The sequence below is a fragment of the Chamaea fasciata genome, unplaced genomic scaffold (assembly GCF_029207755.1).
Source record: "Chamaea fasciata isolate MVZ Bird 193981 ecotype frontalis unplaced genomic scaffold, bChaFas1.0.hap1 SCAF_7, whole genome shotgun sequence".
Lineage (NCBI taxonomy): Eukaryota > Metazoa > Chordata > Aves > Passeriformes > Sylviidae > Chamaea > Chamaea fasciata.
This window is the reverse complement of record NW_027094092.1, coordinates 12,920,562-12,948,467: the sequence shown is the minus strand read 5'-3', so window position 1 is coordinate 12,948,467 and position 27,906 is coordinate 12,920,562. Positions and strand designations below refer to the sequence as shown.

The 27,906-nt window shown below is 38.4% G+C and overlaps 1 protein-coding gene and 1 long non-coding RNA gene across 10 annotated transcripts in view; both read left to right on the top strand.

Annotated features, from left to right (window-relative positions):
- Positions 1–13,194, top strand: part of SOX6 (SRY-box transcription factor 6) — a 368,657-nt gene extending 355,463 nt beyond the window's left edge. For 7 of the 8 annotated variants that reach the window (XM_066187620.1, XM_066187618.1, XM_066187619.1 and 4 more), the window contains one exon: positions 6,203–13,194. In XM_066187620.1, the coding sequence (XP_066043717.1) occupies positions 6,203–6,506 (304 nt within the window). In that variant the 3' untranslated portion in view covers positions 6,507–13,194. Of the gene's footprint in view, positions 1–3,267; positions 3,319–6,202 lie in introns of all 8 variants that reach the window. The other variant, XM_066187621.1, reaches the window with a different exon arrangement.
- Positions 13,195–18,082: 4,888 nt separating this feature from the next.
- LOC136291720 (uncharacterized) lies at positions 18,083–26,806 on the top strand. Of its 2 annotated transcripts, none has more exons than XR_010721679.1 (3): positions 18,083–18,295; positions 18,406–18,483; positions 26,171–26,806. It is a non-coding gene; the product is annotated as an uncharacterized lncRNA (long non-coding RNA). The 2 variants fall into 2 exon arrangements; XR_010721680.1 differs by having other exon boundaries at positions 18,399–18,483.
- Positions 26,807–27,906: the final 1,100 nt, after the last annotated feature.

Genomic DNA, 27,906 nt, shown 5'->3' with positions numbered 1-27,906 from the left:
GAACTCCTGTTGCAGTCAATTATTTTGTGGTACAGCCTGTAACAATGTGGGCTCTTTCTTCAATCAGTAAATAGAAGTGGTTTTGATATCTTGAAATAGCCTTCCAGTCTAAAGTTATGACATTGTTTTTTAGTCTTCAGTATAAGGGAAATTGTTAACTAATAGTCTTCCATCAAAATTGCACATAGGGCTCTAAATAGAAATCTGAATTTATACAGCACATCACAAATTATATTCAGACTGAGGGAATGAAATTCTAGCTTACGTCTTCCAAAGCAGATTGACAGACCAAATCACATTTAGACAAGAAATGCAAAAGAAATGCCAAAACAGCAGTCTGAACAATTTGAGAATTGTTTGCTAATTCAAAACAGTATTAAGCAGTAGCATTTTACACATTAAATGTGATGGCTAAATGGGAGTGAATATGGTGGATGGATCTGAGAAACCTCTAAAAATGCCTAACTAAAGAGCAATATTTAGATTAAAAAATCTATACTAACAACTATTCAAAATGAAACTGGTACAACCTAAATGTAGCATCTTTCTCATATATCCAACATTGTGATCACGAAGACCATGAGAATGTCACCATTTTTTGAAAGGGATTGTTTCCAGTTCCTATTTATGCTAAATCCACTTCACCATGTTCTATCCATGTTGATGAAGTTTAAACCACCTCTGTGCAGTTATATGATCATGCACCGGACTTTACCAAAACCAATGACTTTTATTTATGCAAGTGATAGAAAAGGGAGGATGAGGTCTAATGGATGTATTCAATAAAGATACAATGAGATCCATGTTGCTGTTCGATGTGAATATAGATTACGGTCCTGAAGAATCACAAGCTCGCATTTAAAAAAATTATTTCATACTTCCCTGTGACTTCCCACTGACTGTCCTGAATTCCTCTTTTCCCTCAAGAATAATTTAAAACAAACTTATTGGAAGACATCGAGTGAAATTCGTGAAAAAGCCAGACTAGAACATCTTTTTTGAACTGTAACATAAAACATGGAATCATTTGTCTCAGCAGAATAGTTTACTAAGTAATGAAGAGCTATGTTTCTTCCAAATCAGATTATAACTAAGTGAAGCACAGTAACTGAGCCCATCAGCTTCTTAAACTTACTCTTCCCTGTGTTTAACATAAATATCACATAAAGCATCAGCTGGAACAGTTTTCCTAGCTGACCTCACACCCCCATTATTTTTCCACTGTTTTGATGGAACAACATAAGTCGTCCTTCAGAACTGTAGACGTGAGAGTTGAGATGCTGTTTCCTTTTCAGAATGAAATAAGAGACAAATGTGGTTTTTCAGATTGAACATGCTCTGTGTTTACAGTAAATATTTCAATGAAAGATAGAGAACAAAAGGACAAAATAGACTCCAATGAAATGTGCCAAGTGCTTCATACTGCTTGAAGTACTGCTGGGGTTTTTTGTTGCCTTTTTTTTTTTTTAAAGAACAAACCAATTAAGTTGGGAATGGGTGCACCAAAATGGAAACAGAGTATCATCAGAGAATAAAAAGATAAGTAGGAGATGTGCGAAGAGTCAGATACACATTCAAAACAGGTGGCTGAAGGAAAGAGTAAAAAGCAAGAAAAAAAATTATCTTAATTGTGTTTGCATTTTTCTCATACCAAATGTACATTTCTGTTTTAGACAATCCAGTTCCTGTCAGACTCCCTTAGGTGAGCCACTAGATAACATAGGACAATGCTGCTATGGGTACAAGCCCCCACCACAAATACTGCGTTCTTTCTATGGCTTAAAAATTTTTGATGCAAAAGGCTCACACCACTCACTTCAGTGAGCCGCAATCTTTGATAAAGTTTAGTAAGATGCACAAAGGGAGTTTAAAGGACCTCAGTATACAAACTAGCCAGGATTTAAAATAAAATAGAGAAACATGCTAATGAATGGCCAAGTTCTGTTCTGAGTTTTATTAAAAGCCTCCAAAGAACTGAATGAGAGCGAAGATTTCTTGGAATAATTTGGGCAGGAAATTATTGTGTTCAGATAATTGTTATATTTCTGATAGACCAAAATCTGGGAACTGCTAAGTATTTTAAATAGCAGAGTGGAACTTACAGTGTGCGTAGGCCTTCTATTGCATCCCTACATGAATGAATTTTGTTCCAAATGAGGCAGATAATATACAGAAATAATTCATGTTTAATGCAGAGTATGCTAAAAAATTACTGCTTTCAATCTAGGGAAAGCTGAATCTGAAGCCAGCTATGTCTTTAAAGTAATTGAGTTATTTTTAATAGTAAAATTATTAATGGAACTTGTGAATGATACCTTCAGCATAAGCTAATCCTGAACAGACTTCAAGTGATTTACAATTTATCCTCAATAGTAGTTTTTTGTAATGCATAAATGAATGTGAGCTAACAAATGGATCATACATAAACCATAAATTCAGCTATTTTAAGTTGTCTGTCTTTTGTTGCCTTGTCTTACAAAGATAATTCATTGCTCAGTCATTTTTACAGTCTAACACACTCTAAATAAAAGTATATGCTATATACATTTCTCTGCAAAATGATGTAAGCAGTAACTTTTCTCTATGCTTTACCAGCATAAGATGTTTAGAATAAAACCTTTATAGTGTTTATAACTACTGTACACACGTAGTCTGAATGTTGCTAGGCTATGGTTTTGAATAAGTCTGTAATATTATACTCCTGTAGCTTGAACTTAAAGCGAGTACACAATGGGTGCTTTTGTGAGATTTACTGTTATTTCATTCCTTATGGGAATGTAAGTTTCAGGGGTGTGTAACATACGAGCATTTTCCTTAATGCAATCAATTTTTGCTTCAGACATTTAAAGAGCTGTCAGAAAATGGTTGGGAAGGGATCAGAAAACAATGGTCATTTGCCAATTTAAATGTTTAGCTGGTTTGGCAAAGGTGAAAAGAGGAACATTCTCCAGAAAAATAGTAAGAATATCGATGCCACAAATTTGTGAGCAGGTCAGTTTGTCTAAGAATTTTCATGTTACTTCCATTTTTATGTTTACTTAAATATTTTGGGCCAAATCTTTGGCCCCAGAGTGGACAGTTGTTATCAGTGCTGACAGAACAGAGGAGAGAGACCACTTGTAATTGTCCACATAAGGATTTCTCTGTCAAAGAGGAGAAGGTGGGGACAGGAGTGGTTTGAAGCCAGGGTACGTAGAGATGTACCACTGTTCCTCATGGATCTGAAGAGACCAGAAGATTAATGTTGCTTTCTGGAAATCTTAACAGGCAGAAAACTTCCATGTGCAACTGAGCTGAATTGTAACCTGTAGGTTGCAGGTAAAGTATGTTTTTATCTCCACCCCCCCCACCCCCCCCCCCCCCCCAAGGCTCTGTGATTGTTAAAGCTCTAGCTAGAGGCAAAGATTAAATGTGTGGAATTTAATGTAATAAAAGATTCCATTAACACGAATGCCTTTAAGATCTACAAATATAAGAAAACATAATGGCCAGAGTTGTAGGTTAGAATTTCCAACTCTTCCTTTCAGGGAGAGTAGTGGGAATTTAAACAAATGGTCTGTTTTCCTCCCCCCAAGAACTTAATTACTTAGGAAATGATAACACTCATCTCTAGTAACATATGCCATCCACATAGTTTGTGACATTTTAAAATAAGGCTTTCTGGGATGTAATGTAGCAACTAGAGCAGAATTTACAGTGACAACCTGATCAGCTCTAAATAATAACAGGCATTAAATCAGAGGTAGCTGTCCAGTTACTGGGGGTGTGTAGGTGCCCATGTTTAAGTGCTACCAAACTTTTTGCTAGCAAATGGGTAGCAATTTGAGATCCTTTCCAATTAGGTGGTACAGTTACCACATGTTTACAGTTCCACAGTGTGATATAGGTAATTTAAAGTTATTACCCAGCCAGCAGCAGGTATGCACAGCATGTCTGATTTTTGTTTAACATGTAAAAAAGGACTGCATTTATGAGTGACAAATTCAGTAAGCCTTTAACTTTCCTGTCATACCAGTCAAGTTCTTTGACAATTAGATTCATTCAGTAGCTTGCCATGCATTTGCCTGGTGTGCTCCCAAGTAAAAAGTGCCTCTGTAAACTTGGCTTCTTTATGCTCAGATTACCTTCTCCATTTATACTTTGAAATGGGTGGTACTTGGACAAGTGTAACCAGTCCCACAGAAATGTGGATGTGCAAAGGAGTTCTGCTGATTTGATAAGTGTTTGAAAGAATACCAGGACTTCTCTTGTCCTTTAGGTCTTAACACTGATAACCATCACTTCATCAATATATCTCACAGCATTGTCTCAAGCAGACTTTCTAAATTGTGAAAAAATGCAAACTTTTTGGGGAGGGGAGGTATAGAGGTGGATATTATTGTTCTGATACTTAATGTCATCTGTAATGCAGCAGCATCTTAGGCTCAATTATTCTTGAGTAGTTTCTACAACTTCTATTATAGGAGCTATGAAAACTTTTCTAAAAGCATCATTTAGCATTGATATTATGGTGTTCTTTGATTAACAACTGGTGACGTTTTGTTTTGTGAATTTATTTATTTTAAGACATACTGGTGAAAGACTATTAGATGGTCAGATTAGAAAGAATTAAGTGTGTATGGCCTGGTGACAACTACATAGATTTTTTTGTGTTGACCATGTGCGGGTTTCTTTTTCCCCTACTTTGTGGAAACATTCATTAATGTGAACATTTTCTGCATCTAGAAGTTGTGGAGGAGATACGTGTGAGTTTTTAGCAGTAATACTTTATACTCCTGAAAACATGCAATCCTAAACCAGTAATGTTCCCATGTGAGGTAGGAGTTCAATTTTATGGATAAAGTATTGAAAGATGTTTGCAGAAAATCACTTGCAAGCAAATACATTGGCTGAAAATTGTTTTCACAGAACATTTATCAGACCATTTAAAAAGTGAAAATTTAGTGAAAAATCCCAAGCTGTTTGTAAATCATCTGCAAATCATCATTTGCAAACAGGAGTATAATGACTGTGTCAAATGAATTACTGCGTTTTTGCTCGCTGCTAGCCAGGTGTACGAGACTTACACAACAGATGTTTGAATTTCTCAAGCTGTGCAGAGGCTGTGTAAGAGTCAGGCTAGCAGTACCAGCCATGGCAGGACCACAGACTGTTTTAGTGGTGTGTTACACAGGGTGTTCATGATTTCACTGGTTCACTACCCAAACTCAAAGGACTGCAGCTTCCCTGTAACTCTCTAGTGTGATATTTATCATAATTTGAGTTTGATCAATGAACAATAAAGACTAAACATTTTGGGGTTTGTACATAAGCTTAATATTATTTTGTGCATTGATTTAGCCAATGATTAGGAATTTGTAAGACTTGTTTATGAAATCTCCTTTTGAATTTGGTATAGAATGGCACAGTGGTGAAGAAGTTGCAGATTCCTTAGACTATTCAAACGTACCTGGCAGTGTTTCTCCTGCTGAAATTCTATAATAGTTTTCTGTTACTGGGTCAATATTGGTCTGAAGAAGGTTGGGAATACATTGAGATGTATGATTTGTTAAAGAGACTGTGCAAATAGGCATGTATGTTCAATAACTAGTCAATAGAAAATCAGCATCTTCCAGGGCAGATTTGTTCTTTTTTATGAAGTACTTTGCTTCAAAACCCCAGTCTTACACATTAAATGCTGAAAAGCAAATGGCATTCTGATGATGGATCCAAATAAAAATCAAAACCCAACAATCAAATGTCAAAAGGATGTCTAAGAGACATAGGAGTCCACTTAGTAAATTAGATACTTACTGTTTCTGTCTGCCATTTTAGAAAACCTTGAGGTTGTCTCATTAATAGAAGCTCTTGCTATGAGTTTAGAGGGTTTAGATTTTGGATACATGGTGTCTGTGGCAGCAGGCAGGCATCATGTGGGTGCCTGAAGCCTTTTCATGGTCTCTGTACACGTGCTAGTTTGTATTATGGCTGAAATAAACACATACAGTACATGAAAGGATGTCCGGTAGTGACTGAAAACACTTCACTTCCCAGTTGTCCTTTTGGGGAGATAATGAACCAATACCATAGAGGACTATGAAGCCCAGAGGAATACCTGGAGCCTTTCTAGGAAACCACCTGCTTTTCTTTCCTTGGGACTTGCAGAAGGTCTTCCCTCCTCTAAATACAGGCATTGACGTTTCCCTCTTGCTTTTCCTTCCAGACAACAGCCTCAGATTCCAATCACCACGGGAACAGGAGTTGTCTACCCTGGTGCTATTACCATGGCAACCACCACGCCATCCCCTCAGATGACTTCAGATTGCTCTAGCACCTCTGCCAGCCCTGAGCCCAGCATCCCTGTCATCCAGAGCACTTATGGTATGAAGACGGACAGCGGAAGCCTCCCTGGAAATGAAATGATAAATGGAGAGGATGAAATAGAAATGTACGAGGACTATGAGGATGATCCCAAATCAGACTATAGTAGTGAAAATGAAGCCCATGAGGCAGTCAGTGCCAACTGAGGAGTGTTCACAGAATTAAAGTACTCAGACTCATTTGGGTTTTTTTGGGGTTTTTTTGAACAAAAGTTCTTAAAGAGCCTGCATGCATGTGTGGCTCCTACAGTTACATCAGCAGAATGGTCTTAAATGTTTCTTATCGTGTGAGACAGATTGTTTCCCTAATTTTTCATGAACTTGGGTTTTTTTTTTTTTGTTTGTTTTCGTTTTGTTTTGTTTTTTTTATTTTAGATGAAGACATAAACATCAGACATCAGGACTTGAAAACTTATATGAATCAATAGCTGTCTTACAAGTCTTACCTTTTGTCTTTTTCCGTTTGGATGCTGATAAAGGTTTAAGTTACTGTTTTAGATGGGGGTTATACATTCTCACTCAGGTATGCTGTGCCAGCCTACAGGTTGTGAATGTGTTTTTATTCTGGATTATTTTAGAAAACAGAAACTGCAGATTTCATATTGTGAAACAGAACAAGTCCGCAAGTGTGCACACCTGTGCATCATAGCTTGTCTTTAAAAAATAGTCTCTGAATTCCATTTTTTTCCATATGTATAGCTGAACTTATGATGTGCCAAACTTTTCATAACTTTTGAATCTTAACATTTAAACAAAAAGTCTTAAAGGAGACACTGTAAAGTCTTAGACAATCCTTTGGCATCTTTAAAAAAATATATATATAAAACCTAATTTTTTTTCCAGAATATGGTAAAGTACTCAGGAATCTGGAGACAGGATATTCCTAATTAGTGAACATGGTTGCCATAGTGCATGTGCCCAATTGCTTTTGCCTCTTGATGTGCCATTAGTGTGATATTTTAAGTAAGCACAAAAGAGCGATCACCAGCTATGGACGGGCCTGTCTTAGCAGTGTGAGGCCACCTCTGATTACATTCTCTACCCCTTTGCTTTTAACCCTTGCATTCAGTCTTAACACATTTTCTCTTAAGTAATTTATTCATTCCAGAATGTCAAGGGTCCAAATACTTAATATTTATTTTTGAAAGTACAGTTGGTGGCATTACACTTACAATTCCTTATTGATATTTTAAAGAGCCTCTTCTTTCCCCTTCCCTAAATCACACAGGTATATGGAAATAAAAGTGCACCTGCTACTAAAACGAACATGACCTTTATGAATGAGAAATTCACTTGTTCCTCTAACACTGTATGTTCAAGGAGCACTTGGAAACACTCTGCTATGTGTATTGCAAAATAAAGTGAGTACTTTTATATGTACATAGAGTACAAATACCCCTAAAAATGTGTTTATAGTTATAAACCTCTACACTTAGACAGCAAGGGCAGATGTAAAATCCAAACTGCATTTACAGTCCACCATAGGGAATTTTTAGGGCCTGAGAAGTCTGTGGCAAATCATGGCTTTGTACATTGTGTTCCTATTGCCACCTGAAGGAACTGTGCTACCTTAAGTATTTATGCAGTGATTTATTTGTGAGACTCCAAGTGGGGGAGGGAAGACCACTCAAATATCTAATTGCAAAGGTGGAAAAATGAGTCAGCAAAAATATTTATTGTTTATTAGCCATGCGGGAATGTGACTCATCAAGCGCTTTGGAATCTTTGGACATAAGATGCTGTAGAAACTAAAATTTCTGTTTGTATTACTTCTAGAAACAATGCAATTACTGGAGAAAATTCTGGGAAATATGTGAGAGAGGCATTCAAAGACTGTTAATCTATTAGATTTCAAAGACGGAGAAGAAACTGCCTTTATTTTTCCCCTCATATCCACTCCTGTTCACAAATAGATCACTGTTTATATATATATATATATATATATTTTTATATATATATATATACACAGTTCCAATAGGCCTGATGATTAACTGTGCTGAAGCTCCTCAACTCCCTCAGCTTTTATTTGGAATTGGCTGTTTCAGGACACTGGTGATAAATTCAGGCTCGGGCTGAGAGGTACCAGGGGGCTTAGAGCAGCTCTTCTGGAAGTCTGGGAGCATCTTCTCATAGAGCTGAGCAGGTTTTCCTTGGGACAACAAAAGGAGCCTGTGTTAGCCTGGCTGTCCTGGTGCATCCTGTCCTGCAGACACTCCTGTGAGCTGCAGTGGCATGATGCTCTGTGGAGGAGCAGTCACCCTCCTCACAGCCCCACTGGTACCTGCTCTGACAGGAAAAGCCATTTCTGCCACTGTAGGGATGACGTTTCTATGTGAGAGAACGACCCCCTCCCCCCAAGACAAAGAAGATTGTTCAATTTACAGGACGATTTATAAAAATAATGGCATAGAAACACAATGGTCAAATTTCTCTGACCATTTTGTAATTTGGAACAAAAAAAAAAAGCTATATTTTTTAATATTTATTTAGTTGTGTTCTGAGTCCGTGTCTAATAAGCAATAAACTGGTCTAGCCAAGTCTTTAAAGGCATATGCTGTGTCATTAGCTGGTGAGCGTCCTCTTTAAGCTGGCTAAGGTACTGATAGAAAGTGGTTTTGTGTTCTTAAAATAGCTTGGGAATTTGAACTGTTTTTAATACATTCAGCTCAGATTGGGGGGAGGACATAATTATTTCCTGAAAAAAAAGACTATTTATTAATGTCTTACATAATTCTCCAGTTAGAACTATCTCTCCCTCCCCCCACATCACTTTCTTTCTCTCTTTCTTCTTTTTTTTTTTTTTTTCCTGGTTTTGTTGCATAGGTAGAATGCTGTATTGCTAGCATTGTATTTTATGTAATTATTTTTTTGCACAAAGGCAAACATTTAGATTAGTTGGTTAATTTTTTTTTTTTTTAATTTTATGACCATGCCAAAATAATATTCTGCAGGCTTGTGGAGAACAAAGGACTGTTCTTTAGGACTGAAACTTGATTTTGCTTGTAGTACAAAAAAAACACACACTCACAGATGTTGTTTCGTAAGTGTTATAAGCACTGGATATAAATGGTATTTTTTATCACTTCTGACTAATGTGAAACTGTTGTACGAAAACTACATGAACAAAAGTCATCTGTTTCGACTCGTGTGGGCCTGCCTCACAGTTGCCGGATTTGAGTCATTTTTATGTCTTGTTATTTCATTTATTTATGCAAAATACATGTATGTATGAACACTTTGTTTTAGCTCCAGCCCTGCCTCAATGCTGATGCTCTGTATGTTAAAGCCACATTCTTGAAAATGACTGGCTGTTCAGGAATCACCAGCTGGTAAAAATTGCATTTACTGGCTGGGGGAGTGGGAGGAACATATTTGAATCTGAATTGTGCCTATGAGCGTGTTATTCTATTTATTAGCCAACGTTGGCTCTAAAGTGTCAGTAGAAATCAAGGAAGGACAATCATAAGGATGAAACCCAACATTTTTACTTTATTAATCGGAGCTCAAAACAAAGTTTTTGATGAATTTACCATCTCATTTTAGATTTTTTTTTTAAATTGTGTAAATATAACATAGGAAATAGAATTTTATTTTTTGTTCATGGATACTTAGTGAAGTATAAGTTATGTATTTACTTTTGTTCTATATCAGTGTATGTTGGTCCATATTAAATGCTGACAAGTCACTGTACCTCATGTAGATGCTGAATTTACACCCGCAGTGTGAGCGCAGTATTGTGGACCTGTAGCTGGGACAGCAAGACGCCTCACTTGTGCTCTCTCTGATTTTTAATAGCATATTCCACAAACAGGGAATAAATTCTACTTTTTTAGAAAGTTGGTACATGGAACACGCCAAATTTTGGCTACATTTGATGGGAAACACAGTCTTCTGAATCCAAGTAAAACCAATGAGATATTTTATTTGTCAAGAATGGCATTTGGAAATCAAAAGCATATCCCTGAAAGATTAAAATGACTGAAATGGCCCTTGCTGCGCAGGCAAGACTCAGTAATATCAAACCTTTATGTTTTACATTCATTTAATCATGTTATTGTTATATTAGGCTATAATACCAGAGAAATTGTTCACACATTAGACAAAGAGGATTAATTGAATTGCTTCTTAAGCTTTGTGTTTGAGGCCCCTTAGAAACTGACTGAAAAAATAGCTCCATGCAGGAGCACTAATATAGTAATACTATTTTCTCTGCAAACAGTTTATTTAATTAACAGATACAATATATTTTCTTTTGGAAAATCATCAAATACTTGTATTCAAGAGAAGAAGTCTCCCCAAACAGTCTGATACCAGCCAGAATAGTTCACTTCTTATTTTATAAAAATGAAAGAAAAGGTCCCAATGGAAACCGTACTGCTTTCCATGGTTTACCTGCAGAAACAAGTCTGGAGAATTGACCAGATTCTGGTCTGCCTGTATGTTTGGGCATCACCATTAAGGTTGTGGAACCACCTGCTGAGCACTCCCAGGATCCCCAAGTGCTCCTAAATCAGTGTACTCAGGTGCAGCGTGAGGCAGGGGGAGGGAAAGGACGGGATGGCTCTGGGATGGAAATGCAAACCCAACAGCAGCATTAGTCCCCAAAAATACACCACCCTGTGCAAAGTGTGCAGCAGCCAGTTGTGGGCAGCTTTGGATAAACACAACACAACCACCTCCCAGTGCCATCTAATCTCCGGGCTGTCTTTCTGGATTTTGTTTCTCGGCCACGTCAAAGGCACGGCATTCCGAAATCATCTCTCAGCAAAACATTTCACAAGACTTAGACCCCATCCTCCCCCAGAAAAACACTTACCTACCTGCTTAATTTGAAGCATATTAGTACTTCCACGGTGGTCATGAGGACCAGTGCAGTGTTGGTGTTAAGTGGGATGATCTTTGCTGAGACAGGGCCACAGTAGGAGCAACTGCACTGGAGATGCAGCCAGCAGGATGTATGATAGAGTTCTTCATGTTTTTATGAGAAGTTAATGACTGGGCTTGGATCCCTTGGTGTTTTGCATGCTTTTTTTAAGATTCAAGATGGCACTTAAGCATGTTCTTTTAAAAGAATAATACTATATGACCTCATTTGACCTTTTACAAAACACTTTTTTAAAAAAAAATTATTCTAAACTTTTTTTTTTTTTTTTGTACAACCCCTTAAAATCTGTGATTTTTATCAGGTCAAGCTATATTTTTGGTATATAGCAATGCCCTACTACAGAAGGAGAAAACAACGTATATGCAAAATCATTTCATTTTAATCTGATGCCCTTTTTTAACTGCCAGAATTGTTGGAAATGGTGACAAAGAAGTATTCTGAGATTTCACACGCTGGGTAAAAAGGGGTAGGGTGGGGTGAACTGGGCTAAAGGAAAACTTATCAAATTGGTATTTATGGCAATATGAAAGCTATAAAGCAACTTAGTGACATGGCTTGCTTTGTAATTTCCGCTTTCTAAAAACCACAAGTGAGGTCCTTGGTGCTCTTGGAGTATGGGGAATGTGCAAATATTTAACTGTTTGTATGCTGCACATTGCAGACCTGCTAGTGTGCATTCTCCGTTTGTCTTCCTTTGTCATTTGTGTTTTGCTTTCCAGAAAGCAATGTTTTGTTTGTTTTTTTTTCTTGTACCCTTCTTCAGCTTGTAGCAAACTAGAATGCTTAGCATTTATGTTCATTCATTATTGTATTTCCCATGTAAATTTTTTTTATTACATTAAGACAAGCTTATAAGCTGTTACTACATAACTTATCTTACTGTAACTCTTATTTCCTGACATTGTAATTTGTTTGTGATGTATATTGTGAGATTGTACTCTATGTTAATTTAATCAGCACAATTCACTGACATGCTGGACTGACATGCTAGCTGCTGTTTCAAATTGTAAAGTTTGTGTAGAGCTGTTGGGACAACTGAGACTCTCTTGTCAAGGTACTATGCTTTGATTCCTATAGCAACACCCTGGGTGCAGCTCTTACTGGGGAGGGCTGCTTGTTTAACAGCCACTGGCTACTTAATGGGCAGGTTTTCTTTGTAGAAATTCTATATACAGTGCAGGTACCTACCTGGGCCCATGGCCGGTAATTATTTGGGCGTTTAGAGGAAAAACTAGTGTCTATTGCTGCTTTGAATATGTTTTAAAGTCTGAAAATGTAAATAGTTTATCAAAAAAAAAAAAATCTTGTACAGTCCAGTGTAAAGTTTTTAAATGAACTTAAAGGTTGCCATCACATCTCACACTCTCCTCTTGATACAGTAAAAAGAAAAAAAAAAGAAAGAAAAAAGTTTGCTAAGGATATTGATTTAAGAAAAAAATCTGTTCTCAGATTAAAAAAGAGAATAGTTATTCTTAGCTCTTCTTCATTGCATAAACAGACTTCTTGGATTTTGTTGTGCAGTATTGACGTGAGGTAAATTAAATATTAAATAATCTTTCAGTGGTACTTTTAAGAGTCTTCTCCTCCTCTGCCTCAGTTATTGATAGAAAAGACAAAATTGAAAGACTCTGTCCATATACAGTATGTTCTGGTGTATGTTGGCACCTTACCTACATGTTTCGGGTGGGAGGGATTTTTAAATTTTCTTTTCCTTTTTTTTTTTTCTTTTTTTTTTTTTTCCTTTTTTTTTTTTTTTTTTTTTTTTTTTGCACAAGGTGCTTTCCTGATATGTTAAACATGTCATCCTTGGGTGATACAGTATATGCCATGATAGGGGTTTAGACCCCTCAGGGGAGTGTCTATAAGACTGCCTATTTATGCTCATTTACCTCAAGACTGTCCTCTCTACCCTTAATCTATTCACCATCACTCCATCTTTTGTACTGCTGTTGACACTTACAAATTAAAGATAAATTTTGTTTTATGAGATGTGTGTGTGACTTCTTCTATACATCCCTTATTCCTTTGAATTTAGTATTAAAGACTGACCATGATGAGTTGATGGGAAAATGCAACTAGGCCTGTTCAGCTGGCTCCTGTAAATTTGGCGGCTGAGTTTTACAGCTCTAATGTTTTGCTCATGCCTTTCTAGTCTATGAAGGCATTTATCAGCCTCTGAAATCCATTAACACCACATGCTGTAAAAGGCATGCATGATAACCAACCTAATATGACAATGCACACTGAATACTGTCAATTTTGTGTGCAGGAAGTGCTGTTGGGAGCAACATAATCTCAGAAGGATCTTTAGTGAGTGGAAATGAGACAAAACAATTCTCATGTCTCTTCTTTCTTTGCCTTCTCCTTTTCTGCTGCTTATAACTTTAAACAAACTAACCAAAGTTGAACAACAAAAAGCCTATTGTTGCCGTATTGCCATGTCTGTAAACTGCTGCCTTTGGTGTGTTGTGATTGGTTTCTGACTTAGCAATTAGTCATGGTTCTCATAGAAAAGTAATAAATTACATTGAAGCGTACTGCACTGAAGCAGAAATGCAACAGAGCCTTTTGGTTGTACATGACATCAGATTCCAGTCAAGTTTCAGCTGGTGCACAAATCACCCTGAAACATCCAAGTGAGACAGAATCCTTTCTTCCTTGGAGAAAGCATCATACATGAACTTCCTAAGAATGACATTCTGCACTATGAATCTGCGGGGTGGAATGCTTCAAAGTCAGCAGTGGATGGTAATGAGGAGTCTGACCAACATGTTGCAATGGATAAATACATAAATGTTGACTTGTGCAATTTAATCCAATTTATTTTCTCTGTTCCCCACACACACCTGTTACCATGTGATTTTTCTCCTTCTTCTTGCTGGAATCTGCAGCTGTGAGTACTGATCAGTAATCTGGAACACACTGATGTTGTCAGCTGGGTTGTTACGCAAGTACAGTGAAAAGCAAACCGAGAAATGGCTGGAAAAGGTCACTGCTTCCTGCAGCAGTAAGACACAAACTGTTCATGTGACGTCTCGAAGGGTCATTTTAAAAAATTATGCACTATTTGCCATGCAGGACACGGGGCTGTCTCCACATGTGCAGCAATCTTCCGGACAAGGCAGTGTGTTGGGGCCTAACCCATATAGCAAGAGCAGCGTTTGTTTTTCCTGGGGCTGTGGAGAACAGCATCTCCGACCAACTTGCTGCCTTCCCTGTGCTGCTCTGGTCACCATAAATGGTCATCTTAGCCTTCAGAAATTTGGCTTAATGTGTGCACCAGGTCACCGCAAAGGAAAAGGTAGCACTGAGCTGGATGAGTAATAAACCGGTTCCTAAGTTACCATGGTTATTCCAACCATCACAGGAGGGCTCTACTGCACTGGAAGCACCAAACAAGTGACAGAGCACAACAAATACAAGAGCTGAGGTGCCCCTGCTGCTCCAGTCCATCCTCCTGCTCTCAGATGTTTCTCTCTGGTTGAGCACAAACTCTGCTCACCAGCTGCAGGTCCCTTGGGAGCCCTCAGGATGCCTGCAGCTTGAGGTTTTCAAGATTCCAAGGTACAGCTTGAGTCTGTCTCCTCACTGGGATTTTCCTGTGGCCATTAACTGCTACCACGGTAGCCCAACAGCAGCAGCTCATACAGACTGGGAGGAAGGGAAAAAAAGTAGTACTTGATTTATATCTTTAATATATGGTTTCTAATGGAAAATATGAACTCCAGGTTGTGTCTCTGAGCAGTTAATGGCCAGCTGGGTTAAGGGCCTTCAAATGCTGCCATCGGTCATTGACTGCCGGGAAGTATCCTTCCTGTCATCTGTTACTCCTTAATTGTATCAAGACCCACTACAGCAGAGGACTGTTAAATCTGTGGATTAATTGGAATCTGACCCTCAGCAAGTTCTAATAATATCAAGGCCGTTGCAGGTTAGCACTGGGCTCCTTGACATGACAGTCCATAACAAACTTCTTCAGAGCTGTTCTGCTTTGCATTAATGCCTGCTGGATGACTGACACAGTAAACCATAATTGCCCTGTAGAAATCACTGTGGTCAGTTGTATTAAAAACTACTCAGGGACAATTTAATTTACTTTGACACCACAAAGTTTAAAAGCTTCTGTACTTGTTTTAAAACCTCTTGCTCTTGTATTTCATCTGCAAAGATCACTGGATAAGAAAAAAGGTTATTATTAGAGCATTAAATAAAGCTCCTCAAACAATCAAATTACAAAAGAAAAGCATATTGATTATTTAGGTCTTTTTATTGCCACTCTTTTGGACTATCAAGATGTGTGAAGGAACCAGGCAGGCATTCTAAGTTTCAAAAGTAGAATATGAGCTCAAAACTTACAAATGTTAAGTGTAAAACCCCCTGACTGTTGCATTACTTCCACAACTTCCAGCTTTAGTTTTATGAATAAGGTACCTCACAGTTCAGATGCATGACCAAGCTTTCTTTTAAGTCAGGCCACAGGGATTGTAGTTTGAAAACAGAAAATAGAAATATTCTGCTATGATCCAGAGCCATGCTGCAGAAACCCTAGCCTGCAAGACACTACAATCACCAAGTGGAAAAGCATCTCTGTCACTAAGCCCCCATAATGGCTAATAATTTCTTTTTAGCTACTGTATGTCCACAACTAATTAATCACAAATAGGTTACAAAATTGAAAACACAGTAACTGTCTTACTGGATTAGACTCCCAGTCCTCCTGGCCCAATAGGTTTATGTTCAACACTTGCAACAGGAGATAGCAGCTAATGAGAGCATCTGAGCCTGGCCGACATCTGCACCTCATTCTCATGTTCCTCAGCACTTACAGTAATTGTGTTGGGCTGTTAATGTGTACAACCCTTTCCTAGTCAGGAACACAGGCTGGTATTTTGGTGGATGAAATGACTGAGGGCAAACTAATAGTTAAGTTTGCATCCCAACGAACAGCCTTGATAAGGAGTTTTTCAACAACCCTATTTATTCTTTTTAATGGAAGAAAATCAGGGAAAACAGACACCTTATGTTCAACTGGATTGCAAAGTCCCTCATATGATCGAAAATACTTAGGATGGTAAACTTCTCTCAATTTTTGTCTGGATCTGGTTAAAACTTAACGGACTTAATTCAGAAAATCTGGAGATCATAGATTTTAATGATCAAATTACTCAATCACAATGAAATATCTTTTATTCAAACATCAGGAAATCCACACTTGATTGCAGACTTAGTTAATGCCACTAGAATAGCTGCAGCTGCTGGAAAACCAAAAGCTAAGTGCTGGAGAGGGAAAAAGAAATCCCCCCCAAATCCACCCACCCACACAAGAAGAAATGCAAGTTTTTTGCCGTGTTTTGAGAGATCATGCAAGGAAAAGGGCTTTTGGAAAAACCTTTAGGTACAATATGCTTATTTTGTGGAGTATTACTATAGAAACTAGAAAATTCCTCTGGCTTTGACAACTACAATATAGGCTGAAAGAAAAAAGTGAGGGACAGTTAGTTTATATGATCTTATTTATATCAGCTTCTTCTGTGAGCAGAATCTGCAGAACCCCCCTAACACTGCTGTGACTTCGTGTAACACCAGCTATAGGAGAAAAGAACTAGATTATCCTAGCAGCTTTAGATTATTTTAAGGAAAAAAAAAAAGGTCTTATTTCAAGGAAAATGAATAAGTATGAATAAGTATGAATATTCACATAATGTTGTTGTGCTGAGCTGCAATAATCTGTTAATAATTCTGCTAAGAATGGCACCACTTTCCTCCTTCTGTGCATACGAGTGAGAATGTGTAATAGTTCCTAAAAGATTAATAGCTCTTTTATTCTATGATAGATGGTTTAATGTTCATTTGCTGTACTTGCAATTCATCAGTTATTTAAGGTGGTCCTCTAAAATTACAAAATTGTGGGAAAATTAGTATAACTCTTAGAAATCACCAGCTGCTCCCACCCCTCCGTGGGGAAGACTGCTAAATTGGTCATTATGCCCAGTTCTTAGTCCAGCCCATGGCAGCAGGGCTGAGGGCAGGGGCTGCTGGCATCCTTCACGTGCTCGGACGGGGCCGCCACCCTTCCAGACCCTCAGGTGCCCTGTGGACTCCCTACCCACCACTATTCCTTCTGTCCTCTTTACCTTGTCCTCCCACTGGGCAGCAACAGCAGAGGAGCAAGGGGCAAATACAGCATTCCATCCCCTCATGGGGCCTCCAGTCCCTCTCCAGTGGATTATTTTGGGTTTATTGTGACCTGAGGGGAAGCAGGGAGTGTTTACAGCATTTACTGCACCACATCTGCTAAGGGTGTTGGGGCTGGGTGGCCGGAGCTGTGGGCAGCCCCCTGGAAGAGGCTACAGAGGGATTGTGTCCCTGGGAAGGGATGTGAGGAGCACAGAGCAAACGCTGGAACTCTCAGGGTGATGCTGGAAGCAAAAGTGCCTTCAAAAAGACGTCAGGAAGGTGACAGGGAAACAGTCTTCTTCCTGTAATTCAGTAGTCAAAAGATATGAACAGTCAGAGGAAATCTGATGATTCAACTTACAACTTCAAATTTTGACCCAGTCTCCATTTTTTCCTACTTCAGCCTTTGCCGTTGAGGAATTTGTTTTGAATGTATCTGTGCACCCTCAGTAGGACCCCCAATACTACCAATGTTGTAGTGTGAACGGAATAGCTGTGGGTTCTGTCCTTTAGGCTCTACCACACAATTGGTCCTTGTTGGATTCTGAGCTAATGCAAAGGACCTGTTGGGCTAAGTGCCCCCCACCTGACAGAGGTTAGGATTTTCTGGGATAAACCTGCCTGGGGTGAGGAGAAGTCAGAGTTACTTGAGAATGTGTATTGTTCTTTTCTGTCTTTCTTACAGTAGAAACAAAAGACAAAGATTTTGCAGATATTCTTATATTTTTCTCACAGTGTGCTCTAATGTTTAAGGGAGGAAAAACCAAATAGATCTCTGGTGTAACTGAGCAACCTCAGTAGGCACAGGGTGTTTGGGAAGTGCTGTGATGAAGAATGTAGAAGAACTCACTAGCACTGTCTTTTGATAATTTGGGTAAGTGGATTTTTAAAAATGTATTGTTTAGTCAACGCTTCATGGTATAAAGGATAGTGAATGATTTTAAATTACCTGGTAATTTTTTTTTTTTTTTTTTGAGATACCAGGTTGCTTCTCTGAAGTTCTGAGTACATCCTGCTCCCACTGGTGTCATGGGAAGAGGAGAGTTTCTTTACCATTTGGCAGTAAGTGCACAGGATTTTTCTAGAAACAATCCTAGGATTCATATTAGATGCTAGGTGCCTCAGACAATGATTCATAAAACTGCCTTCCTTCATTAATCTCATCCTGAAAATCCTTTGGCTGATCATGCTTAGAGACAGATCTTTTGCAATGTTTTGATTTTTGTACTGCAAGGAGCTTGTGATTGAATTGCAAACAGAATAGATCAGACAATGTGCAGCCTTAAGATGCCCGTGAAAATCGCAGGTTGTGGAGAACTTCAAATTGGTTCAGTTTTTTATTCATTTTTAATGGGGTAAAGTAGTGGATTTCCACAACAATAAGACCAGGCATGGAAACAGTCTGTGTTCCCTTTTTCCCCAAACTTCAAAGACAGTGGCGTACTGAAATGAACATAAAGCATTCTGAAATAATGAGAAGAAAAACTATGTTCTTTTTCTTTTCTGAAAATGTTATTCCTGAATGAGGGATAAAAGTAAGCATTAAATAACTCAGATAGCCAACCCCCAGATTTCCTACCTTTTCTTAAATCTTTGTGTTGCTTTTGGAAACTCTGAATAATCACTAAAGCTTCCTAAAGTTTTCAAATTTTCTGTCAAGGTATTTGCTTATCTTCCCTCTCATACTTGCTTTTAATGTCTGAACACTTAAAATTCAGGCATGCTTTCCACCTCTCCTCATTTACCTCCAACAGCTTAACCTGCAATTTATTGTGAGGATTGCACCCCTAAGTAAAACAGGATCAGACCTTAATTTGATCTGCTATTTATCCGTTGTGTTAATTGTAGCCACAGGGTTGTATTAAGAAAGTCAAAAAGTACCACTTGTAACTACAGAGTGGCTCTCACCTTTTAAATGGAAAAACACTCGTTTTCTAGAAAAAAAACATGAAAAAAGTGGTTATGAGCTAAATGAAGAAGCCAGAAAGGTTTCTGTTTTTCCATTTTTAATGTAATTAATATAATATTGGCACCCAAAATGTAGCTATCTGGGTGCAAGCCTGCTCCTAGCTTTTACTGCTGCTGGTGTGAACAGATGTGTAATTTCGCACACTTTTGTTTGTTTGTTTGTTTTTTTTAAGCTGCAAATGGGGTTCTTGTTAGGCTAATGGATCTTGGGATTTTTACTTCATATTAATCAGGAATTTCATCTGCTTGAATTTCTGAATGATGGATTCTTCTTATGCTTGGCATTTTTGCGCTTATTTTCCCAAGAGAGAAGACAATATTTTACAGTATGAATGATTGAAAAAAGATTGAAAACTTGCTAAGAGAAATTCTAGTCCTACCAAACCACCACGGTGGCAAATTCCTGGTGCCCAGAAAGGTTTGGACTGAGGAATCTGTGTTATCTTCATAATGCCCTCGAAAATAAGGCACCAAGCATGAGAATAGTAAATTAAAGAGAAAAATCCCACCTTAAATATCTTTCAGGGCAGACTTGAAAATAGAGGTATATAAATATTATATTTGGAAGTTATAGGTTTAGAGGTACTTAATAGGTGTAGAAGTATCTAATTCTCTTAGGCCCCTTTGAAAGTCTTAGCCTTCCAATGCTTGAAGTTTTTTGGAAAATGGACAATAAACACTTTCAGTTCTCAGCTTTGGGGAGCAGTTTTCCTTAGCTGGCAAGGTTTCTGCATCCTCTCACAGGGGACAGAACTGTCTTGCATGCTGAAGTCTAGGACTCTCTGTGAGATCTGGAGTAGAGCTCCTGGAGGGGAACTATTGCCCCAAAATGCTGATCTGGACAAACTGGATGCTTTGTGAAGGTGTTTGCTGGTGGGCAGCACCTTTCACCTGTTTATTTTCCCTCTCTTGTGATCTGGGTGAGTTTTGACAATACTACAGGGGCAAGTACGGTCTAGAGAGACATAAGTGCAGCCAGATTTCCTTGTGTCAGTGCCATGGGAAGCCAGTTTTCCTGGGTGTTGCAGTGTCCATTAAGGAGGAAAAAGGGTTGAGAAGAGAGAGGGTGGCAGTCTATAGAAAAGAAGGGTGGTAAAATTGGAGGTTATCTCAGTTGGCCTGCTTTGGTTTGTGTGAAGTGAATACTCGATGTAATTATGCCCTCCTTACCATGTCTTGTGCCAAATCAATATCTCTCAAAGGTTTCTGATGACATTTCAAGGGAATTTTCCTGGGTGTGGAAATTCTGTTCCTCAGGTACAATGTGAAATTTTCCTAAGCTGAGAAATAAGTGGAGAAGGAGGTTGCAGTTACCATTTACCAAACCGGGTAAAGACACACCTAAAGAAAATGCAGTTCCTGATGTCAAAGGACAGATGTTAATGGCCATTTTAAATAACACTGAGTTTCCATACCCCTTCCTGCTGGCCAAAAAAGGCCCTGACATCAAGGATGTGCTATGTCTAGTTCTTGTTTTTGAACCTCAGTGCTGAGAAGCCTGTCTGGCACTGCATAATATAATGTGCCATTCCAGACTACAGGCCACACAATGTGTATGTTGTACTAAAGGCCCCTGAAAGGGTGTGTGTGGGTTTTCCTTTTAAATATCACCTACAGGTAAATGCTGTTTCTGGAGCCATGCTTCTGTGTCGGCACAGAGCAGTGCAGGGCTGTACAATACCAGGTTGTTTTCTGCATGACAGTTCCAGGGTCACCCTTGCTACCCTGCATGTGCTTGAGCTGATTCTTGATTAGAGATCAGAAGGGGATTTTTTGGCAAGGGTGAAACAGCAGAAATCCGAAGAAAGCTTGTATTTTTGAGACTTAGCCTTATTGTAGACTCTAACTGTACTTTATCTGTCTTTTTTGGACCTTTTTCTTTCTCTGCATTTACCTAACAATGATAAAAACTTTTTGTGATGTCCTGCATTCTGACTCAGTCAATGGGATGAGGGAGTCTCCATCTGCTGTTGTTCATATTTAGAATTTATGGTCACATTGCCATAAAATTACAGGGTGCTAATAAATTGACTGACAATTAAGAGACATGTGACTACAAAGAAGAGAGACAAAAATTAATGGTTATTCTGTAACTCTGCCTGCTCATTCTATTCTGCATTCTGTTTTGCTGGATGGTTTAATTCGGAATGATGTTTTTTTAATACTTATAGCCCAAAGGTGTGTTTTTTGTTTTGATTTTTTTTATTATTATTATTCCTTGAGGAAGAAAATTGATTCCTTATGTTCAATACATTAAGTTTCCTTAACATTTTTTTCAATATGCATAAAATTATAGATCTCTGGAGAGAACGAAATACCACAATATAACACCGCACCCAAACTCTATTTCTCCCCTCTGCTGCCAAACCTTCAAAAAATCACAACATTAAATTAATACATTTATGGGTACTGGTTTTCCATGTTTGATACAAAGTAAAAACATAATGAGTGCCCAGGCATAAAAATATGTGATGTCAGTTTGTGGGGGATAAATACAATTCTGAGGAATAAAGCCCTGAATCTGCTGCCCACAAAGAGTCAGAGTGGAGGACAGATTTGGTGTGTGTGAGGACTAATTTTAAGAGTGCCATCCCGTGTGTGGCTAAGGAACTACACTGTAGGTTCTAGATAGTGAACTTGCATCCTTGAGAAAATTGAAAAAGTGACATCAAATTTTATAGTAGGTGCAGATTTTATGAGAGTAGTAAATGGTACCTAACATAAACCAAAAGAGAGGAAAAGGTATTATTCCCAGTTCCTCACTCTCTTCTGCAAACTTGGGGCATCATACCCTGTTTGGATATGTGAGAATATATGAGATATATTCAAACCAGGGAGAAAGAACATCAAGTTTGTGGACTATTGAGTATTTTTCACTGTTCGTTTGATTTGCATCAAGAAAGAAAAACGCCTTTTTCTGGGTGCCAGTTGTGGAGCAGACTGTGTAAAGAAGGTCCCCCTGACAAGCTGTTCCCAAGGAAGGGAGGAAGTGGCAGTGGAGTTTGCCTCCAGCTACATATCTGAAAGGGGGTGTTTAGTGTATTAAAATGATGTTGTGTTTGTGGCTCAGCAAGACAGATACCAGTTCTACTCTGAACAAGTAATTTAGTCTGTTGTTGCACCCTCCAACTATATTATTCAAACTGGTTCTCCTATTCCCACTTAATTTTTTTTTCTTTCTAAGTTTTCCTTCCTTCAAGTTCCCTATCCATCCATCCATCCCTGCTAACTTCTCTTATCCTTCATGAATCTCTTGCTGGCAGTTCTGAGCTCTGTAGTCTCACTTCTTTTCCCTCCTCTAGGATCTTGCTTTTCCTTGTTGTGTCTGTTCTGGTTTTGTCTTCTCATTTTTTCCTTCCAGTATTTCCTCTCTCCACCTTGACTTTGCAAGGACTGTACATCAAGTCAGCAAGCTGGGTGTGTACGTGGAACATTTGAGAAAGCCAGAATAAGGTAGGGAAAGGTAAAGAAAATGTCTGTGGGTAGTTTTTAAAGAAGGGCTTGTGTTTCCAGTACCAAACAAGGGGAAAACAAAGGGAAAGAGAAAAAAAAAAAAAAAAAAAAGAATGCGGGAAGTAAAATATTGAGAACGCTTCTGGTGAGCTTCTGATAATTTTGAATCCTGTCAGCGGGGGATCCAGCTGCAATAACAATAAGTCATTAGTTACCTTGTTTTATATCCATAGATTATTTTTATTATTATTATCCAGATTATTATTATTATCCACATTTTTACAGGTAAATCTGTTGTGACTTCTCCTGTCTCCCTTCTTACAAAACAATTTTCAGAAGGAATGGATCATTAAATATTTAAGAACTCACTTAAAAACTCTTTCTTCCCCTCTCTTTTCATCAACTTTCTCCATGCCAGCATGTGCAGTAAGTTCCTGTGCCTGGGAGTTTGCACCAAACCCACTGTTTGAACCAGGCTGCACATAATAGGCGCCTCTGTTAGTTCCCGCCAACTGAAGCTCCCAGCAGTGGATGGAAAATCAGACATCCAGCCCTGCACAATAAATCTTATTGTAATTCACTCACTTAGCATCACCACGAACAGGCCTTGAAAAATGTGTCGTGTGTATGCTTGAAATCATACTTGTGCTCCTGCCATTAAAGAGCAGGGGGAAAAAAAGAGAGGGGGGGGAAAAAAAAAAGCCCTTGTAAAAAAGTTTCATTTACTTTTTTGTTATAAAATACTTTTTACTGGTGCCAGCTGGAAGGAAAATGACCCAGTTAGATCTCAAAATTATGATGTAGCTTTAAGTGCTATGTTTAGATTAACTGCCAAAATGTTAGTATAAAGTGGTAGGTGTTTGTGCTGCAGATAATAACTAATGTACTGTTGGTCAAGATAGGCCACTGTTCTGTTATTATTGTATGGATCTTATGACTAAACATTGGAGCAAGCCTAGTGGAACAACTATATTTTACTCTGCCTGGAATACTAGCTTGTCAGAACTTAATTGGGGTGCCAAAAATCTAATGAATCAGATGGGGAAGATGTCTTTTTTTTTTTTTTCTTTCCTGTCTGCTGATAGTTCTGATTTGTATTCCTTTCACTGAAGCAAATTGTATTTCTCATCTATTTCCTGGCAAGCGCTGTCTCAAATACAATCAGATCTCTCTGATTGTCAAATGATTATGGTGTTCCAAAGACAGTGAAAACATCTTTGGTTTCATTTTCTTTCCCCCTTTGCTTGTGAGACTGGGTTAAATGTGTTGTATATTTTAAAGGACCTGGCATACAAGGAAAAATCAAGGTTAAAAGCACTTCAGAACTCAAGTTGTGCTGATGTGTATGACCTTTGGGCCCAGAATTAGCTATTTTTACTCTGTTGATATAAAACATTAACCTCAGTCAAATGCTTCTTGCAAGAAATGAAAACAAAACTGTGATGTTTAAATACACAATCTAGATGTACCTACACCAGTTGCCATGAAAAAGTCAACATTTGCTAACAGACACCACATGGTGGATTCTGTGGTACTGCAGCTTTTCCCTTGGAAAGGAAGGGAAGTACCTGTGGGAGAGGAAATATCTGAAAAATCTTGAATCTACATGAACTCTTAACCAAGCTTCTGTTGTCACCAGCCCTTGCTTCTAACTTTTCCAGCTCCCTTCTCTCCCCTGTTCTGCTGTATCCAGGCAATTATCATGGTTGGATGATATTCAGTAATGTTGGGTGTCTTCTTGCCCCTGCTTGTGACTCCTGTGTTACTGCTGTGAGGGAAGGTTTGGTAAAATATAGCAGATAATGTATTGGACTTTTTTTGTGAGTGTATGGGTTTGTTTGTTTGTAGTTTGGGGTTGTTTGTTTGTCCGGTTTTAAATGAGGGAGCGATTAGGTTGAAGCAAACCAACAGAGACTTGTACATGTTTCTTGATCTAGTTCTGCCTTAGAACTGAGCTGATCTTACTGTTGTGTTTGGTCTTCATTTTCATAGCTGATCGGGCTTCTCAATACCCCCTTGGGCCTTTCCAGAAAAAGGGTGTTAGAATAACCTCTAACTCTTGATCAGTCCTGGGGTAATGCATGGCAATGCCACCTCCACATCACTTAGAGGGGCAGCAGATTTCCAGGGAATATATAAAGAGCAGCTTGCTGAAAATTACTACATTTTCCAAAACTTCATCTTGGACACTAGGTCAAAAGAAAAAGATATTGCCAAACAGCGTACCCAAGATAAATTTTATATTCAGAATGTGCACTAAACAAGATTAACTTTCAATTTTTTTTCTGGTATCTATGTAAAATCTAGTAAAAAAGTTCTGCATCTATGGTAAAAAATAGGAAGACAGATAGATGATTGATAGGTTAATATTTATGCTTTATTTCAACAGAATTTAATGAGATACTTTCTGTGTTAGTGTCTGTCATTTCAGGAATGGATAGGGAGCAACTGATGATATTTTAAATAGGAGAAGTAGTGCGCTTCAAATAATGCTATTATATTGATCTTTTACAGCAGTGCTTCCCCTAACATTCAGAATGACCAAAGATTTATGCAAGCTCCTCTGGTTGCCAAATTAAAAGAACAGTGGCACTCTTCACTGAGTCGTGTTACTATGAACAGGGCATAGTGTAAAATGGGTATGATTAAAAATACAGGTTAAGACTTCACATCCATAGTCATAGCTGCTAAGACAGCTGTCCTGTGGGTTACTTTGCTTTGTTCGAATACTAACATTTTTAGACTAAATTTTGAGTCTTCTGAATTGGGAATGCTGTAGACAGTAGTGTTTCGAATTCAGTAAGAACAGATATCTAGTAAATTTTCCTTCTCAATCTAATATTGAATACACTTGAAATTTTATTGCAAGTTCTCCTTCTTGAATTCCTAGAATGAAAACTTAGCATCTCGGCCTTTATCGTACCAGGAAGTGATCAGTGGAATGCTTTAGAAACCGAACACTCTTTATTTTAATTTGCTACTCCAATTAGAATGTTCAATAAGAAAATACTTTTAATTAAAATCTGGGTACTAAAAATATGACATTACTTTTTTTTCGAACTAAGATGTCTAAAATAGACAGCACTTTGGAAATGTAGAAGTTTTTTACTACTTTTTCTGATAGATGTGCCTGAAATATTTGCATAGATGTCCAGCAATTAACAACAGAGACAGTACCACCAGCCGGCACAGGGCCTGCATGGTTAAATTGAAATGGTGTAGAGGTACTGATGCTTTTTCCTGTGGAAGTTCATAGCAGAAGTGGACCTTATGTAGTAGCTAAAGCACAAACACAGGGCTTCTAAATATGCCTTTGAACTACTTCCAGAAACAGGACAGAGTGTGAATCCCAGTCTGGCAAGCTGTGATCGAAAGGATGCAGTGGGAAAATCAACCTTTGGATTTTTGTGGTGGCTGCTGAAGTCCTGATTCCCAAATTGTGAAGCCTTTATTCTTGTTCCTACTGGTGTCACCTCTCAGAAGCAGGTCTGAACTGATGCTGGCATGTTTCCATCACTGTGCTGGGTTTTTACATGTGTGGTTGAGTTTGGTGAAGGTTTTTTTCAGTCTTACCTGAGGGTAGGCTTTTAAGCTGAAAGACTGAGGTTTTTGTGTGTTTATATTTGCTATCTGGGAGCTGTAAGAGGAAACCTCAACAATCAAAGTTCAATGCTTTGTTTTTCTTAGTAATGTGAAACTTTCAGAGGAATTAGAAATAATAGATCTTGGGTTTGCTTTGTTTATTTGTTTTGGTTTTTTTTTCTTGGTTTTGTTTTTGGTTTTTGTTTGTTCTTTTGCTTTTGGTTTGGGTGTGTTTTTTTTTTTTTGTACAAAGTCTATGTAAGTGTGAATCTCTGTACTTTGTTTGCCTAACAATTGTTGTAGTTTGATACTGTATTTTTTCCAACTGTTGCAGAAATTTCCAGGTCAAAACCTTACTTATTAATAGCTCTGAGTTTGCTGGGATGGGAATGGCATCCAGTTCTGCTGAGAAACAGCTGAGTATCTGGGAGTTTGAGACATGTATGTGCTTCTATTTTTCTTAGTGAACGTGTAGTAACTAAAAGGAAGGGCGTGGGTTAAGAATCCCATGAGTACAGGTACCTCTGTTGGTAAGATTTATGCTCTGGTAAATTCCACATATTTTGCAAAACTCCTTTGTAGACAGCACACAATGTTTCCATTAACTGCAGCAGTCTTAGAATCTGTACCATAAATAACAACACTGTGAGTTCATCTCGTGTGTTCACAGCATATAGGATAACCACTGCGGGGAGGGAAGATCATTAAGGAAATTCTGTGTAGAGTCATAGCTACAGCAACATACAGCTATAACTGCATTCCTTGTAGTCTAGGGACAGAACATGTAGTTATACTCTATCAAAAGTAAAGGTACTTCTTAATTAAGTCAGTTTACTTCTAGGCAGCAAAGCAGTCCAAACTGAAACACTATGCCAAACAATCTTCAGCTTTAGTATAGCTTAAAATCCCAGATTTCCTCCTGCCTGAAATGTCTCCAGATCCTATGTGTGTGCAGTTGAACCCCATTCTCGCTTTGATCTTTATCTAGATAGTGCGAAAATTGTAATGATAATTTACCTCAACTGCTGACATGCTTGCTATCTTCAAGTATTCCACATAATTTCCCTGAGACAATGAAATTGTATTTTGGATGGCAAATGACGCTACCTCAGGTGTCATTACAGTTAAATACTGAAAATTGGATTTGGCTGTGTATTGCCATGGATGAGTAAAGGGATCTGTGGTCACAGGGAGCAACACTGCTGATGAGGATGCTGCTTGGTTTTGGAGTGAAAGAAGCTGGCTGCTGCCTGACTGCTCCTGTCTCTGGACAGCTGAAACTTTACAGCCTGAATCCTACACCTCACAAAGCCTGCTGCAGGAACTGAACATCTAATTGTTCGTTTGCAGACCTGCTCTGAATCCTCTGCCTTACATGTTTTACACGTGCTGGGGGATTCTGTTGGGTCCTACCAACGGTTTCAGTTTTAGGAGGTGCGTGTTGTCATGAGTTCCATGCTGTGCTGATTAAGCCACATACTT